This window comes from Triturus cristatus, chromosome 6 (assembly GCF_964204655.1).
Source record: "Triturus cristatus chromosome 6, aTriCri1.1, whole genome shotgun sequence".
In the NCBI taxonomy this organism is placed as follows: Eukaryota; Metazoa; Chordata; class Amphibia; order Caudata; family Salamandridae; genus Triturus; species Triturus cristatus.
The window spans coordinates 775981969-775999200 of NC_140589.1; the positions used below are offsets into that span (position 1 = coordinate 775981969).

Consider the following 17232-nt stretch of genomic DNA (forward strand, 5'->3'; position numbering starts at 1 on the left):
AACGGGAGATGGTTCCTAAGATCCAGGTGCCCGCAAATACCGCAAAGTATGGGCAGTGGGTCACCATCAACGGCCAAAGAGGGGAGGCTCTGAGAGACACAGGAGCCAGTATGACTATGGTGCGTAGCCAACTGGTGTCTCCAGAGCAGGTAATTCCCGATGTACTCCACCCAGCCGCGATGGCTGACGGCAGAACAGGCCACTATCCAGTGGCCGAGGTTCCCTTTGAATGGGGGGGGTTGCAGGTTCACTTCGAGTTGCCGTAAGCCCTGCCGTGCCAGTCGATTGTCTGCTGGGGAATGACATGGAGCACAACGCTTGGAAGGAGGTGGAATACCGGACTCACACCGAGATGATGGGTACACCTGACTGGGCCTGTGTTAGCACAAGGTCCACGACTACCCGAAGAGGGAGTTCATTTCGGCTGGAGCCTGGAACAAAGGCCCAGCCAGCTGCCAGTCAAGGGAAGAACCGAGGACAGGAGGAGCCTGCCTCGGCGTCCCCACCCCGTAGGACGGATAGGCCACCGGAGGTGGTGGACCGGGAGTCTGCGGTGGGGGACGTTACCAACCTGGAGGACCTACCCATCCCGGCCGAGTGGCACGTGGAGGGAGGCCCGTCCAGGGAGGAATTCTGCCAGGGCCAGAGGGAGTGCCCTACCCTTGAGGGGCTGAGGCGACAGGCCGAAGCCCAGGCAGCAGGGAACGTTGAAGGGAACTACAGTGTTTACTGGGAGGATGGCCTCCTCTACAGTGAACCCAAGGCACCCCTACACGGATCGTCACGAGCCTTGGTAGTTCCTCAACGTTATCGAGCCTTCCTTCTGGAGTTGGCTCACGAGATACCATTGGCAGGACACTTGGGGCAGGACAAGACCTTCGCCCGTCTTGTCCCACACTTTTATTGGCCTCAGATGAAAGTGTCGTCCGATACCTACTGCCGGACATGTGTGTCTTGCCAAGCCAGTGGGAAAACATGGGTGAAGCTGAAAGCTCCCCTGGAACCACTTCCTGTCGTTAGCACCCCCTTTGAAAGGGTGGGCATCGACATTGTGGGTCCATTAGATCCGCCAACTACAGCTGGTCACAGGTTTATCCTGGTTCTGGTGGATCATGCCACACGGTACCCAGAGGCAATACCTCTGAGGACCATAACAGCACCTGTTGTGGCAAGGGCCCTGATGGGAATCTTTACCCGAGTGGGTTTTCCCAAGGAAGTTGTGTCCGACAGGGGGACCAACTTCATGTCAGCGTATATGCGGGCAATGTGGAAGGAGTGTGGAGTGACATACCGGTTCACCACTCCTTACCACCCCCAGACAAATGGTCTGGTGGAAAGGTTTAACAAAACCTTGAAGGGCATGATCAGAAGTCTGCCTGAAAGCCTGCGGAGGAAATGGGACGTCCTCCTACCCTGTTTACTTTTTTCCTACAGGGAAGTGCCACAGAAGGGAGTGGGCTTCAGCCCCTTCGAGCTTCTGTATGGGCACCCTGTACGTGGACCTCTCAACCTGGTGAGAGACGGATGGGAAAGAACTCCCAGAAAGCTTCCCCAGGATGTGGTGAGCTACATGCTGGCCTTCCGGAGCCAAATGGCTAAGTTGTGGAAGCAAGCTTCTGACAACTTGGAAGCCAGCCAAGCAGTGATGAAGGCGTGGTACGACCACAATGCTCACCCGGTGGAGTTGGAGCCTGGCCAGAAGGTGTGGGTGATCGAACCAGGAGAGCTTAGTGCCCTCCAGGATCGCTGGTCAGGACCCTTTGAGGTGTTGGAGAAGAAGGGTAAGGCTACCTACTTGGTGGACCTGAAGACCCCTCGTCAGCCCCTGCGGGTGCTGCATGCCAACCGCCTCAAACCCCACCACGAGAGGCCCGAAGTCATCTTGATGATGGTGACTGACGGAGGAGAGGACGTGGAAAGCGAGCCTCTCCCTGATCTGTTTGCGTCTCAAGAGAAGGATGGGTCGGTGGAGGGAGTGATTCTCTCCCCATCTCTAACTCCTGAACAGCAGGAGGACTGTCGCCAGGTCCTGGGGCAGTACTCCTCGTTGTTCTCCCTTGTCCCGGGTAGGACTCACCTGTGCGTCCATGACGTGGACACAGGAGACAGCCCACCTGTGAAGTCCAAGATCTACCGGATGTCAGACAAGGTGAAGGCCAGCATTCATAGTGAAGTCACTAAGATGCTGGAGCTAGGAGTGATCAAACCTTCTAGCAGCCCCTGGTCCAGTCCGGTGGTGTTAGTACCAAAAGCTGCACCACCGGGTGCCCAACCAGAACTGAGGTTCTGTGTGGACTATCGGGGACTGAATTCAGTGACCAAAACTGATGCTCATCCGATCCCTAGGGCGGATGAATTGATTGACCGGCTGGGAGCTGCCCAATATCTAAGTACCTTTGACCTTACTTCAGGGTACTGGCAGTTCTCTTTGACTGATGGAGCAAGGGAAAGGTCAGCCTTCTCCACGCCTAATGGCCACTACCAGTTCTGTGTGATGCCCTTTGGGCTCAAGAACGCACCTGCCACGTTTCAGCGCCTGGTAAACCAGATCCTCACCGGAATGGAGAGTTTCTCTGCTGCTTATCTGGATGACATAGCCGTCTTCAGTAACAGCTGGGAGGATCACTTGCGTCACCTGCAAGCTGTTCTCCAGGCCCTGAGACAAGCTGGATTGACGATCAAGGCCAGCAAGTGCCAGATCGGGCAGGGGACGGTAGTGTACCTTGGACACTTGGTGGGTAGGGGAGCGGTGCAACCCCTCCAGGCGAAGATCGAGGCCATCATGGCCTGGGAACCCCCCAAGACACAGACTGAGGTCCGAGCATTTTTGGGCCTCACGGGATACTACCGCCGCTTCGTGAAGGGGTACGGTACCATCGTAGCCCCCCTCACGGAGCTCATGTCCAAGAAACAACCTCGACGGGTAGTCTGGACGGAGGCTTGTCAGCAAGCCTTTGAGAGATTGAAGAAAGCCATGTGCGAGGCCCCGGTCTTAAGGGCCCCAGACTTTTCCAAGGAGTTCATTGTCCAGACAGATGCATCAGAACATGGCATTGGGGCAGTGTTATCGCAACTCAACGAAGAGGGTCTGGATCAACCCGTGGTCTTCCTATCCCGGAGACTACTTCCCAGGGAACAGAAGTGGAGTGCAATAGAGCGTGAAGCCTTTGCAGTGGTATGGGCTCTGAAGAAGTTGCGGCCATACCTGTTTGGCTCGCACTTCCTAGTTCAGACCGACCACAGACCCCTTCGTTGGCTGATGCAAATGAAGGGGGAGAATCCCAAGTTGTTGAGGTGGTCTATTTCCCTACAGGGGATGGACTTTCAGGTGGAACATCGGCCTGGAGTGGACCACGCCAATGCGGACGGTCTCTCAAGGTATTTCCGCCTTAGTGATGAGAACTCCCAAGGGGTTGGGTAGCTCTCCCCACTTTCAGCTGGGGGGGACGCGTGTTAGACCTGTCAGCCCTTTGGGTGGTCCCTCCTCATCATTATTTATTTTGTCCCACTTTTGCCTCAAACCCTGTTTGAATTTTTCCTTTTTGGGAACCACCAGACTTTTTCGTGTTGCTGCAGATTCAGGGAGCCATTTTAGCTACCCCTGAAACTTCTGTCTGAGGGCCTGGAGCACAAAATGGTGGCCACCTGTGACATCACCAGCATCCACTGGAACCTACCAGCACCTTCCAGAACATTCCAGAACCCTGTGACAGTTGGAGGCGGTTTAGAATGTTGGGAAGCTAAGAGAGAGAGTTGGCAGTTGGAGCTGGCAGTTGGCACCTGACTGGTGAGGAGTGAGCAGCAAAAACGTGAAGGAGGAAGGAGTGAAGCAGCAGGGGTGGAAACTTGTGCCTGGAGTGGGGTCCATAAACCCACCCTTGATACTAGTCCCTACTGACGGAGCCCAGCCTAGAGCCCTGTGTGGGAAGAAGTCAGAAAAACCATCCTGAGGACCTGGACAGCAGGAACAGGCCTTAGAGACAAGAGAACAGCAAGATCCTGACCTGGAAGCTGGTTTCCCTGAAGTCCGACGTCGAGTAGCCTAAGACCTGGAGCCCGAGGTGGAGAAGCGGCGCTGACTGGAAAAGCAGACGTCGTACCCGGAGCCGCCAGAGGTCGAGAGAGGGCGCCGTCAGAGGTCGTGAGGAATACCAGAGGTCGAGGAGGAAGTCACCCGAGGTCGAGTGAGCGGCGTCATCGGAGGAGTGGAGTCCGCCCTCCGGAGTCGTCGGAGACCGAGGTGAAGGGTAACGGAGGTCGGGAGTGAGGATCGCACTCCGGAGTCGCCGGAACCTGTGAGAATCGTGCCGGAGGTCGGGAGTGGAGGTCGCACTCCGGAGTCGCCGGAAACCTGTGAGGAGCACCGGAGGTCGGGAGTGAGGATCGCACTCCGGAGCCGCCGGAAGTCGATATCGAGGCAAGGCCGGCCGACGTCATCGAAGCCGAGGTCGCCATCGGACCGGAGCCGCCCGAAGTCGACATCGAGTAAGACTGCCCGACGCCATCGAATCGGAGGTCGAGATCGAACCGAGGCCGCTGACATCGAGACCGGATCCGCCTGCCGGCGTCGTCAAAGAACTGGCATTGTGCCGAGGCCGCCGACATCGAACCGGAACCGCCTCACGGCATCGATACGACTCCAGCGGCGTCGAAGCATCAGAAAAAGGGCAGTAAGTGGAGTAGAGGGCGCCTAAGGCCCTGTGGAGACCTGAGAGACTGCTCTAAGGGGCTAGGGAGGTGCTGGAACCAACCTGACTGTGCCAGGGGTGAACTGGGACTAATCTAGAGAAGTTGTGTGGAGAGAGAGAGCCAGGTCTCTGGTATTTTCCCCTTTTATCTACCTCAGTTTAGGCCTCAGCCTTGACCAAGCCAGGGAGTAGACACCCCCAAGCCTTCCACATCCCCACAAGCTGTGCCTGGGCCAAATCAGCCCTTAGGAATTCAAAAGTGATCTGATTCCATGAGTGTCACTGTCAGCTTTTAAGTATTTATTAGGGGCACTGTATTTATTGTATTTAACCTATTTATTGTTCCACTGTATTTATTGGTCCACAGTATTTATTGATGCACAATATTTATTGGTTACAGTATTTATTGCCTCAGAATATTTAATTGCCTGTCTGTATTGCACTTTTATTTATGCCTTCAGTATTTATGATCACCCCTATTTATTGAATCATTAAGCCAGTATTTATTAGTCCTGCACTTTCTAAAAAGTTTCTATATTGTGATTGTTATTTATTTTCTCCAATCAGCAACTAAGAGAAAAAGCAGATAAAGAAAGTTATTTTCATAATTTTTACGGTGTAGAGTCGTTTTTGGAACGGATGCACGCATGGTTATTGTTTGGGTATGTTGTATGCTTAGCACGGAGCCTGATTCCTGACCACTCGAGCCAAGCTACCACAGTGTGTTCGGAAGACCACCACCACCCCTTCTAGTGTGGGAGTGGGTTTTTCTAACACTATTGCACTGTTTAAATAGTGTCAGTTCTATTTAAATGTGACAGTCATTACATCCAATAGGGAGCACCTCGTAATGAAGGTCTTAAAGTTTATAGAAGGGCAGTGGAAAAGGTGTCATACACAGAAAATATATTGGCCTGGGCAGAGTTTGCGGCGTTCTGCAGAACAACTCCTCCACGTCCACGGCGTTCCGCGAGTGGCAGAGTCTAGTAAGTATTGCTGCTCGCATTGATTTTTAGTGCCGGGAGTTTGTCCCATGCTGTAAAATCACTGCGAACAACACTAAGTGTCTGTCACTCAAGTAGATATTCTGCTCAAGTGGCAGCTTCATCAATGCAAATGGCAGATTTCCCAATGTGAGTGGTCGCAACTTGTCGCAACCACCCGCATTGAGAAATCTCACCGGGAGGAGGTCTAGTTCACAATTTTTCTCACTCATGCTTGCCAACTTAACATTTGCGAGCCACGTGAGAGAAAGAACTCTGCTCCAAGTCACTTTGTGAAGTTTTGCAGACCTCCACCGGGAGTGGGCAAAACTCTGCGACCTCCACCACAGAGTAGAATTCTTCGCACACCCCTATAATTTTACCATAATTTTATTGGCTTTGGCTGTTTTCAGGATGTACCAATTATTAAATAAAAATTTGATCTGGAAAATTAAATGCTTTTTGTGTGTCATATGGTAAACAGAAGTGCTTGTGCTTATCTATGCACAAAACTTAGCAGGTATTTTGCCAGCTCTCTATTGAAAATTATCCTCTTTAAGTGATACCCTCTTTGAATTTATCACAATAAAGTCTTCAGTATGTTAAAACTCAGTTAGATTTACTTTCTGTTTCTATTTCAGCTCCTTGAATTATGGATGAGGGCACAGCTAGGCCATCTTTGACCAAACTACTTCTACACAGAGGAATCTATTTTATGGAAGAGGCGATTACGCCAGAAGAAATAGATTCTCTAGAGCACTTTCCAATCAGGGACACTGATGTATTTCTAATCACATATCCAAAATCTGGTAAGATCAAATTCCCTCTGTTGTTGATTAATGCACTCATTTACAGTTGTCTCTAAAACTCTAAATTATCTTTCTTTTATTTTTAGGGAGATATACACTTGTCCTAGACTGCAACACAAGTTATTTGTTAAACAATCTAAAACTCACATGTTTTTAATGCAGTCACACAACCAAAATGTAATAAAAAATACTATTAGAAAAACATAAATCATAACATTTCCTAGCTATTGTCTAATAGTTTCTCCTCTCAGGCCCGCTTTATAAGAATCCCAGACGATTGTTCTAGAGGCACTATACCTATTGATATCAAAGTATTCACATGCCCAATTTCTTATATGCTTGATGTATCTAATATTGACTAAAAGCTTCTTATCAAATGACCAATTGCCACTTTCTTTTCGAAAGCCTGGAATGTCTACCCCTAAAATTAATGGGTTATGGTCAGAGATAACCTTAGGTAGAATTTTAATACTAACCTGACTTAGTAAGTCTGTTGTTTCAAAAAAATAGTCAATTCTAATGTATTTTTTATGTGGACACGAATAATACGCATAACCTACATTAATATTTTTTTTTTTAGGCTGTCCATAGATCAACCAAACCATAGCTCCTATTGAGTGACATTAATGTCCTATATACTCGAGATTTCCGCCCCTGAAATGTCCCTTGGTTCGCTTGGCCCTGTTGCGGATCCAAGGCAATATTAAAATCTCCGCATACAATTAATGGAAAAGGCCAAGTCGCAAGTTCTAGCTCCAGATCTTCAAAGATCTGGGGGTCGTCATAGTTCGATCCATAAACAGAGCAAATAGTAAGCCCCAACCCTGGCTCAGCTATTGTCCACCTCCCTAGGGCATCGGCTGCCTTTTGTTTAATTCTGATTAAGTCTGATCCGGAGAAGCGCACTCCCCCGCCATATCCGTGTCTGCTCCTGCCTCTGCGGCCCCAGCAGAGTTTTTCGACATAAGGCGCGCCCTCGCTCTGACCACAGCCGCCGCCGACTTCGGACCCATCCTTGCGTTCTCCACGGACAACGCAGTAACTGCCGCTGATGTCGACCGCAATGTCGCTCCACCGCCAATGCAGCTGACAGGTACGGTCGCAATAGTGTTTTTAAGGTATTTAAAATACCTTAGCACTGCTAGACCAATAAATGCTCCAACCAACTGTACATAGCGTCCTTGTAAATTTAGGGCGGTCTGTAGTGACTCTGCCTGAGCCTCCGGAACCATCGCTGGCCGTTATCGCTGGCTGTTCTCCTCCCTCTAACTCACAGCATAGTTTGAAAAAAGCCGGGCTCTCTGTTCCTGTGCGCAGCTACGGTCTCAGACGACCGCCATCTTGTCTCCCACAGACCAGAATCTCCTAGCTATTGTGAAGAAAAGTTTACATTTTATTAATGACAGGGAGGCAAGGGTTTGCCTAAATTACTTTGTTATTTCAGATCCAGCAGCCAAACAAAATACAAGGATATATATATGGACTACATATCACACGAGCCCCTAAGAAAAATACATCCAGCAGTATTGTCTCAATCCACATACAATAGACATCAAGGAAGTCACACTTTTTTTTCTTTGTGCAAGAGTAGCTAATAAGTTTTCCCATTTCTGCATTCAAAATCCTGTTTCTGGCCTGACCTGAGTTTGACCCAAGTGACTAAACAAATGCTTTAATAGTATTTTTAAACAATACAAAATTGCTATACAATACATAAAAATTGTAATAAATCCATAACTGTCATGGTAACCAGAGTATGAACATTTATATAAATAAACTATGGGCCCGATTCACAGATCTAACTTAAGACAAAATCCTAAACTTACTACCATTTACTCATTTTGGTATTCACAGAAGGCACTTACTCAGTTTGGTATTCACAAGAGGTACTTACTCATTGATGAGTAAGTGCCTTCTGTAAATACCAAAATGAGTAAGTGCACTTACTCATTTTGGTATTCACAGAAGGCACTTACTCATCAATGAGTAAGTGCCTTTTGTGAATACAAAAATGAGTAAGTGCCTTCTGTGAATACAAAAATGGCAGGAAGTTTAGGATTTTGTCTTAAGTTAGTTCTGTGAATTGGGCCCTATATACTTAGATTTAATGATAAATGTCCCTCCTCTTCTGGCCGGGGGCCTTCAACATAAGTAGATGTGTGTGATGATCCTAAAAGATTCAAACTGATAGTTTAAATGCTAGTTTAAAGCTTGCCGACTACCAGTGATGCCACTCCCACCACTGGTTTAAAATAAAACCATTTAAAACTTGAGTGCGAAGACCAATCCGATTCCTGTAAAATTTCTCCCAGGCAACAGCCGAGGGAGAAGGCCTTGGACACCATATCCTCTCAGTTAGAGGGAGCCCAAAATTGAGAAGTGTCAATGCTTGCCTCCACCATGAGCCATCTGATCCATCAAGCAATGGTGAAAGAGAATATAAGGCCAAACAGTTTCTAAAAGCATACTAGGAGCTATTTGGTGATGTATATTTCCCTTCCATTGCCTCATATAAACATTGTTTGTGGTTGTCAGGAAAACATATGTAGGATATCACTTTGATTTTTTTAGCTCTTTTAGAAACTGTAAAAGACACTCCTTCAGGAGTCAGAAACTATTTTACAAGAAATAAAACATAATCGCTTAGCTAATTTATCTGAACTTTCCTTCCTAGAAAGTTGCTTACTGTCTTGCTAGAACTCCAAAAGCTTTAAAACGATGTAAATGTCCCACAACTCAGAGTATCTTTGTTCTGGGGGACAAGTTGACCTGATACCCTAGAGTAATTTGCAAACCAAAGGTTGCTCCCCCAAAGGTACCCAATAAGAGCAGTGTAACCAGCCGAAATTGCAGACCAAATGCATTGATGATGGGATGGCCTATCAGTCACAAGTAATCTCTGGGAAGAAATGCAGGATATGGAAAACAACTGCCCCCACAGGATCAAAGCAGTGTCCCAGACACCAATGTTTCCATTGTCACCAAGCGAAGCTGTACTGTTGTACTGTTTGACAGTTGACTGTGATCATGATATCTACATGAATTATGGAGTTTGTTGAGAAAGATCTGAGAGTTCCTAGTGTGTCCTGTAATCCTCATTGCTACAAGCCTTTTATCTTAAATTGATGGAATCTGACATGAGAATCCTTCAGAATGTTCAGATGAAGAGAGAGAAGGATCAAAGAATTGCAAGAAAGGTACAGAAGAATTGGAAGCCAAACTTGCAGCCGCGGTCTATGCAAGTAACGGCGCTGGGGAAGTGGGACCGGGAAAGGAGGGATTTCGAGGGATGAAGCGGAGGGAAAAATCAATAAATTATTAATTTTCCCTCGGCATCATCCCTCGAAATCCCCCCTTACCAGGCCCCACCGCAGTTACCTGCACAGAACGCGGCTGCAAACTTGAACCCTCCAAAAAGGTGTCACAGTATGACATCTGATACCTGCCTCCTTACCAGAGCAGACACCTTTGTGATCATTGATATTGGTTGAAAGCCATAATGCTGAGTTAGGGACCAGTCCTGAGTAAAGGCAACCATGGCTTCCACCAGGGAGTTCGAATGCCAACGGTAGAATCTAGTGCGCTGGTTATCCAGCCACGATACAAATAGATCTATGTTGGAAGGTCCCCATCTCTACATCAACTGTTGGGAAATATGTGTATCTAGCTTCCATGGACTGAAGGCTTTGAAAAAGCTGAAGTTTCATTTTGCCACAAGATTTTGCTAGCTGGGCAGATATTCTGCTGCCACCGATATGTTCCTATTAAGACAGAAGTGCCAGAAGTCCATGGCCAACTCACCAACAGCTATGGACGTTTTACCTCTGAACCTGATGATATATCCGACTGCCGATACATTGTCAGTATTCAAAAGTACAGAGCAGGACACCTTGTTCTTTGTCAGACATTTGACTGTGAAGGATCCTGCCAGAAGTTCCAAACAGTTTATGTGCCTGGCCAATTCATTCTCAACCAGTGTCTACTGATAGTATCCTGCCCACAGTGCGCTCCCCATTCTGAACGGTTTACATCTGATTTCATTACAAAGTATGGAAAAATCTCGTAGATGGTTTTTCTGTTTCACGCCTCCATGTGGTTTAATCACCACTCTCTCTCCAAATCATCAGAAAGTTTTACTTCCTCTATGTGGTACAGTCCTAGATGAGAGATATTCAGGCATTTTAGAGCCCTGTGGTGCAAGGGGCATGGGAAAAGTGCCTGGATTGATGATGCCAGCAGGAATTTCGACCGGAAGACCCAACTGGATCCTAGGTGGAAGTCACCGAAGTTGGTTCTACTCACCACAAGGACAGCTGTGAAAATCGAGGGAAGGAAAGGGTGGTTGCACTCGAGTCATATCAAGAAATTTTATGGACTACCATCTAGCGTAGATACTCCACCCTGTATTCCCTCACAGACAGACTCAAAGCTTCCCTTGGCTGAATTAACACAACCAGAACTGTATAAACTAAAATTGAGGTCTAGTAAGTCAGACAATTTGATTGTTTAAGTCCTCTCCAAGGTGAATCGGTTGAATTTGTCTCTGACATGTATCCTCTAGACCGAAATAGAGAAAGAAATTATCAAATGCTGCTCAAAAAGCATGCGTATTGTAAATCATTTCGTAGTCACTGCACAGTAACATTATTAATTTAGTTTTTTCTAAGTCTTCTGATCATCAATGTCAGCATCCTATTGCACATGTATTACCCTATTCCTAAGCGTGCTTATAATATAACTGCAGAACATTCCTTTAGTGAATTACCTCCACATGAATTGTCTTATAGATTTGCGCTGCGCAATAACACTTTCATTAGTATGCTACATCATTCCCATCAAACCAGCAATGCCACAAATTGTTGGATATGTGGCCGACTCCCTCCCTATCAGAACTATAAGGGAGTTTTGCCCCTCTTTCCCTATCCGTTCACACACAATGGCTCCTGTGGAGCATGGTTTAGTTTGATTAATTCCCTAGATTCAAATTCCGCAGTTTATCAAGACAACTGGGTATGGGGAAACCTGAACTTAGTTTTGCTTAAAGTCTGCTACCCTAACAAGGAGGGACTTCCCAAAAGAACAGGAACTGATCTAGAAAATGAAGTATATGGATTAGGTAATTTTACACTTAACCTCATGATTTTGAATGTTGAATCTGAAGCTACACCAATCTTGCCCGCCATGTCAGTATTCCCAGTAAAAGGGGAATTATGTATAAGAAAGAATGGTTCCATACACATGGTCCATAGTAAATGCACCACTGTAATAATATTCAGTGATCAAGGCAAGTCTACATTTAGAGCTTCCCGTCATTCCTACTTTATATGTGGCCAGACCGCATATATACGTCTACCCTTAGATTGGGATGGTACCTGTTACATAGCATTCCTTCTACCACCTGTTTTCCTAGCCCCTCCTGATTATCACAGAAATACCCATTTAGTACACAATAGACAGCAGAGAGATCTCCCAATTGTCGATTACACTGAAACAGCATGGGAAAAATACACAGATTTCAATAAAGGTTTCTTTCCCTATATAGGTACAGTCACTAATAGTAAGCTGATACGTAGATTAACTAGAACCCTTGAAGCAGAAGTGAACGAAACTATTTCCGCCTTAGGCAATTTAACAGAAGAGCAGTCTGCTATGCGGATTGTTGTGCTTCAAAATCGTCTTGTCCTTGACGTCATCCTGGCCGATAGGGGCGGAGCTTGTAGGGTCATCGGATCAAGTTGTTGCATTTTCATACCAGAAAATTCGCCGTCAGTATATAAAGCCATAACTCGCCTTCATAAGATTGTAAGCCAGATACACCAGAATCCAGGCACCTGGACTTGGTCTGGTTGGTTCTGGGGGGTGTTGTCAGCCTGGGGATGGAGAATGCTCTCCTTCCTAGGTATTGGCTTTCTCATACTATTCAGTTGCTGCTTATGTCTACAATGTGGGCCAGCGATTTGTGGTCTGTGTGCCACCTCGTGTATCCCACATCCAAGTTTTCGTTCGAGATCCCGGAAGAAGAAAGAAGAACAAATGATGTTATATGAACAGATCGATGGATTGATGAAGATCGATATCTCCTAAGGGTCCGAAGGGGACAAGGAGGGAATGAGGAAATATGAATTTTGTGATCAGTTATGTCCCCTATCGTAGACCCCAACGGCTCCATGTACATGCTATAAGTACATGTATGTTCCCTCCTGCTCCAGTTTTGAAGACGCAAATATATGTGCGTCCACCGTCAATATGTCCTCTTTCAGATCCACCATGAATGGGTCAGATATTCCTTTTCTAAGTATGAAAGGCCACCGACTTTATGTGGTTTACTTTCCACATTTTACAGATTCAGGCGAGTAGGCCCGAATTCTGTCATCAAGCCTTTTCCTGCCTTCTGCCTCTGAAAGCTCCAGTCTGAGCCTGCATCTGTGACCATGAACTTTGTCTTACTCCCTGCGCGGCTAACGGTGCCTGATCCAGCCCGTCGCCTGCCAAAAACTGTATTTCACCTTCAAGATTATCTTCTCCGCCCCTCATCCGATGCATTCCTGTCTAGCAGTTTAGGTAAACATTCCTCCAGCTACCGTGCAAAGGGGCCAGGCCTCGCTGTCCTCATACAAGTAATTCATAGCCCTGTTACCATGGAATATTCCTACCCCCTCGCATCTAGGGTAGACACTTAGACGCTTGTACACGCACTAACAGTCAGTATAGTCAGTATAGAATAAGATTCTATCCTAAGAGACCTCTCTTTTTGGATAACACAGTTCTTCAAACATAGGATATTAGATATGATTTGGGATTAGGTTGACATAACCCCAGACTTCTGTCTCCACATGTAGAGCTAAATGTCAAGTCCCCTTCACCCTCTCGTTGCACGTCAATCACACGTCATGCGGCTGCGCGCGCATCTCTGCCAAATATTTCTGCTGACATTGCAGGATTCTCTTATGGATCCACCCATTTGTGACATCATGTATAATGACGTTTTCTAGTTACGCCTATTCTAGTTACGCATGCATATTTTATTTTGTCTTATCAGTTGTTACGCCTACTACATCTGTTTCACTGTAATGCCTTTTCTATAAAAATGATTGCCTGTCAATAATATATGCCCTTCCTTCCTGAACTTTCGTGGTGATGGAATAGAACGCCTACAATTCGAATTGTATTCCTTTGTATAGGAATAAAGCCTTTTTAAACCTCTAATACCACGGATTCTGCCTCTCATTTTACTGAGTTGTTCTTAATAGACTTTACCGCATAAAAAATAGTACCGGTACCGAAATATTTACCACATAAATTGGCGCCCGAACAGGGACACTTTCTCATCTCACTCGCCGGCGGTGCGTTGCAGGCCCGGTCTCCTGCCACAGCTGAACGGACAAAAACGCGTATCTGCAGGATTTCCTGTATCTCCCTCCGGCCAAGCGGGGACGACTGAGGCTGCGATCAACACCCAGACGAGGCGGTGAGAAGTGCGAAGTATCCCGACCAGAGCCTATCCGAGAGAGCAAGATCCGAGGTATACAGAGACCCGCCAGGTTCCGAAGTTCCGAGTCCAGTCGAGTCGAGTCCAGTCCAGTCCAGTTTCAGTCCCGTTCCGAGGCCTTCCGTTCCGAGCTACCCGGTGAGTACCATTACCGGGGAGGCATTTAACGTGCACATAGTCTGTGCCGGTCAAGACGGGTTTGGGTACACAAATCCGGTCTGCACTGTTTTAGCAGTGTATCTGTACTGTTTAGCAGTATATATAGTATGTTTTGCATATAAATAAATATAAATAAGTATTATCTAGTGTCAGTATTATGTCAGTAACTAGTTTTCTATTAGTTATCATTGTTCGTAAAACTGTTAAGTGTTAAATGTTTTTGAAATACGTTCTATATACTGTGGTGTGAATGACTGTTCATTATTGTGTTTTTATAAAGTGTGTTCTAGTAATAAGGTCTAAAAATGCCGCTCTTCTCGAAACTAAGACAGATCAAAACTAGAAAAGGGGTACTCGAAGAAGCTGTTCCCATCCCACCAAGGGACACTCCAGGGTACTTTATGTATCATAAGCATGGCCTAGATGCCGTATTATTTCTTGATTTATGGGTGGACTACACCAATGAATTACCAGAGAGTCAGAGGTGGCCCGCAGCGGGGACCTGGGATGCAGATTGCATCATGAGAGTAGAAGAAGAATTATGGAAAAAGAAAGCCAGACAGTCACAGAAAGATGCCATTGAATTATGGCGTAAAGAATCATATAGACGCACGGAAAAAGCACTCAGACAGGAAGAGAAAGGTAGAGAGAATTCCAATAAAAACCGAGAAAATCTATTACTTGAGGAAGGTACCCGAGTAAAATCAGAACAAGTAGACAGACAAAGAAACGCCCTTATGAATGGTATGTATCCACTTCTGGCCGAAGGGTTACCTAAGGCTACTCCGGAAATACCAAAAGACTTGCCACCTCCATTGTTTCCGATAAAAGCACATCCCAAGGGGCATCCCAGAACCGCAGAAGATGTTTTCCTTTCCTCTTATTTAGATGACGCAGCTCCCGAGTATGCAAATACCGCATCACATAGACCGCTTGCCGATGATGCTCATCGCCAAGACTCTCCGTCTGTACCTCCACAACAACAAGTTCCGACACACATTCCGACAAACACATCTGTTTCTACAGCTTTTCCCGCAACGACGGTTGCTGTCTCCCCTTCAACAAATCCTTTCACGTCCAGCACCCCAGATGGTGCTACAGGAGGTACGACAGACATTTTTTCTACGCCACCGAGAGGAAATAAATTTTCCCTTAGAGAATTAGCACACCAACGTACGCCCAAACTAGCAACTCCCGACATGCTCAAGGAACTTCTAGTAGATTGTAGATATGATCCTGTACCCGGTAAACGGGACGAAATGCTGCTGTCATCATTACGTATTCGACGAGCCGCAATATATTTAACGAAGCTACCAGGAATGGCTACACATTTAGAAAATATATATCATTTTGTCCAGTCAGGACGAGGTCCTGAAAGTATTAGCAGAGCCATGGAGTACCAGAAAGCGGAGGTACAGGGACAACTGTTACGTTTCCTCATAAACTGTGTAATCAGAAATCAAGACCGGCCTGGGGTAAATCCGGAAGAAATGCAAAAACTTGTCACCTGGGGCCAGAATATATCAGAAGGGAGACATGATAAACAGTTATGTATAGTAGCTATGTACCGAAAGATCCGCAAAGAAGTAGAACGAATACACGAAGAAAGATTAGAGGTAGACGCCGCTGACTTAAACAGAGAGGAGGAGGAGCAAGAATCAGAGCAATTAGATACAATAGCTTATGTAGGTAAAGGAAGACCCCATAATAATATCAGAGGTTTTAACGACCAAATACGTCCAATACGTCCAGAATATAATAGACATCTTCCAAACCCTATGCTAAATACAAAATCCCCTGAACACTTATTCCAAGCCGCTGACAAATTACTCCGAGATCGAAGGGGATACCACGTGCTTGATTCCATGGACGAACAAGAATTAGCCAGGTCAGCAGTACAATGGGCTGACAGTCCCGGCGAATACAATGACGATGTACTTGCACACACGTTTCTGAATCTAGACCCATATGAACAGCGTTTAGCTAGTATATACATGATTCAACACCTCCTTATATTATATAAAGGCCAACACTCCGATCCAGGACCCTTACCTGACATATTGACAGAACTGCTCACGAATATATGGAGAGGGTCAGGCACTGATTTGATTAAGGAAATTCTAGAATCCCGAAACCAATATTTAAATTTCGTATGCCCAGAACACGTTCCAGTTCCCATCATGGGAAGAAAAATGTATCACATAGATAGACAGAACCCGTTACGCGAAGTACACCCAATTAGAGGTGCCGGTGATAATTTCACACGCGTGTTTGTGTACACGCCTATAACTAAACTGGAATTATTAGAAATGAAGAAAGTAGTACCCAGCCATGACAAGGACCCAGCAGGTTTCCACCGTGAGATAAAAGACATGTTACTCATGGGAGAGTATACCTACCCCGACATTATGAAAATATTAAAAGTCCTATTACCCGCCGGTGTTTATGAGAAACTCAAAGAAAAAGAATGGGAGGTGGGAGACCAAAAGATAGATTGGACAGCGTTGGAAAACGAAGAAAAGGCCCGAGCTGCAGGAGCAGGGCTTGGGGAAAAGACTACAGCACTAGCAGGATTACTAATACAGGTACTGCCACGTTTATTAACTACGAAAAAGGAAGACTGGGGTGCAATCTCAGCCTGTAAACAAAAATCAGATGAAGACACTAGTGATTTCTATTCCCGATTTGAAAAATGTTTTAGTATAAATAGTGGCATAAAAGCCAGTAGTGAGTCATATCCACATCTGTTTGTGACAAAATTAGTTGAAAATTCTCTGCTACAAGTCAAGAATAGAGTATTGAAATTCGAAAGTACCTGGCAAGGTAATACCCCATCACAGATGCTACAGATGTTACAATATCACCACAATAGAATTAGAGAAGAACAAGAACACGAACAAAGACGTATGAAAGATACGAAAATGAAAATGCTTGTTGCACAATCAGTTCCAGCCGATAGTCATCAAAAGGGTGATTCCGCAAGTCCTGCGAAAGGGACATGCAACTATTGTAAACAACTAGGTCATTATATACACGATTGTCCAGTCCTGAAACATAATATTGCCACAGGTAGAACGCATGAGAGACCACGTCCACCTAGACAG

General features: G+C 46.2%; 1 protein-coding gene across 1 annotated transcript in view; it reads left to right on the plus strand.

Moving 5' to 3' along the window:
* Positions 1–17232, plus strand: part of LOC146817856 (amine sulfotransferase-like) — a 462478-nt gene that overhangs the window by 25095 nt on the left and 420151 nt on the right. The window contains exon 2 of the mRNA XM_085611339.1: positions 6313–6480. Coding sequence (XP_085467465.1) covers positions 6324–6480 — 157 coding nt within the window. The 5' untranslated portion in view covers positions 6313–6323. The remainder of the gene's footprint in view (positions 1–6312; positions 6481–17232) is intronic.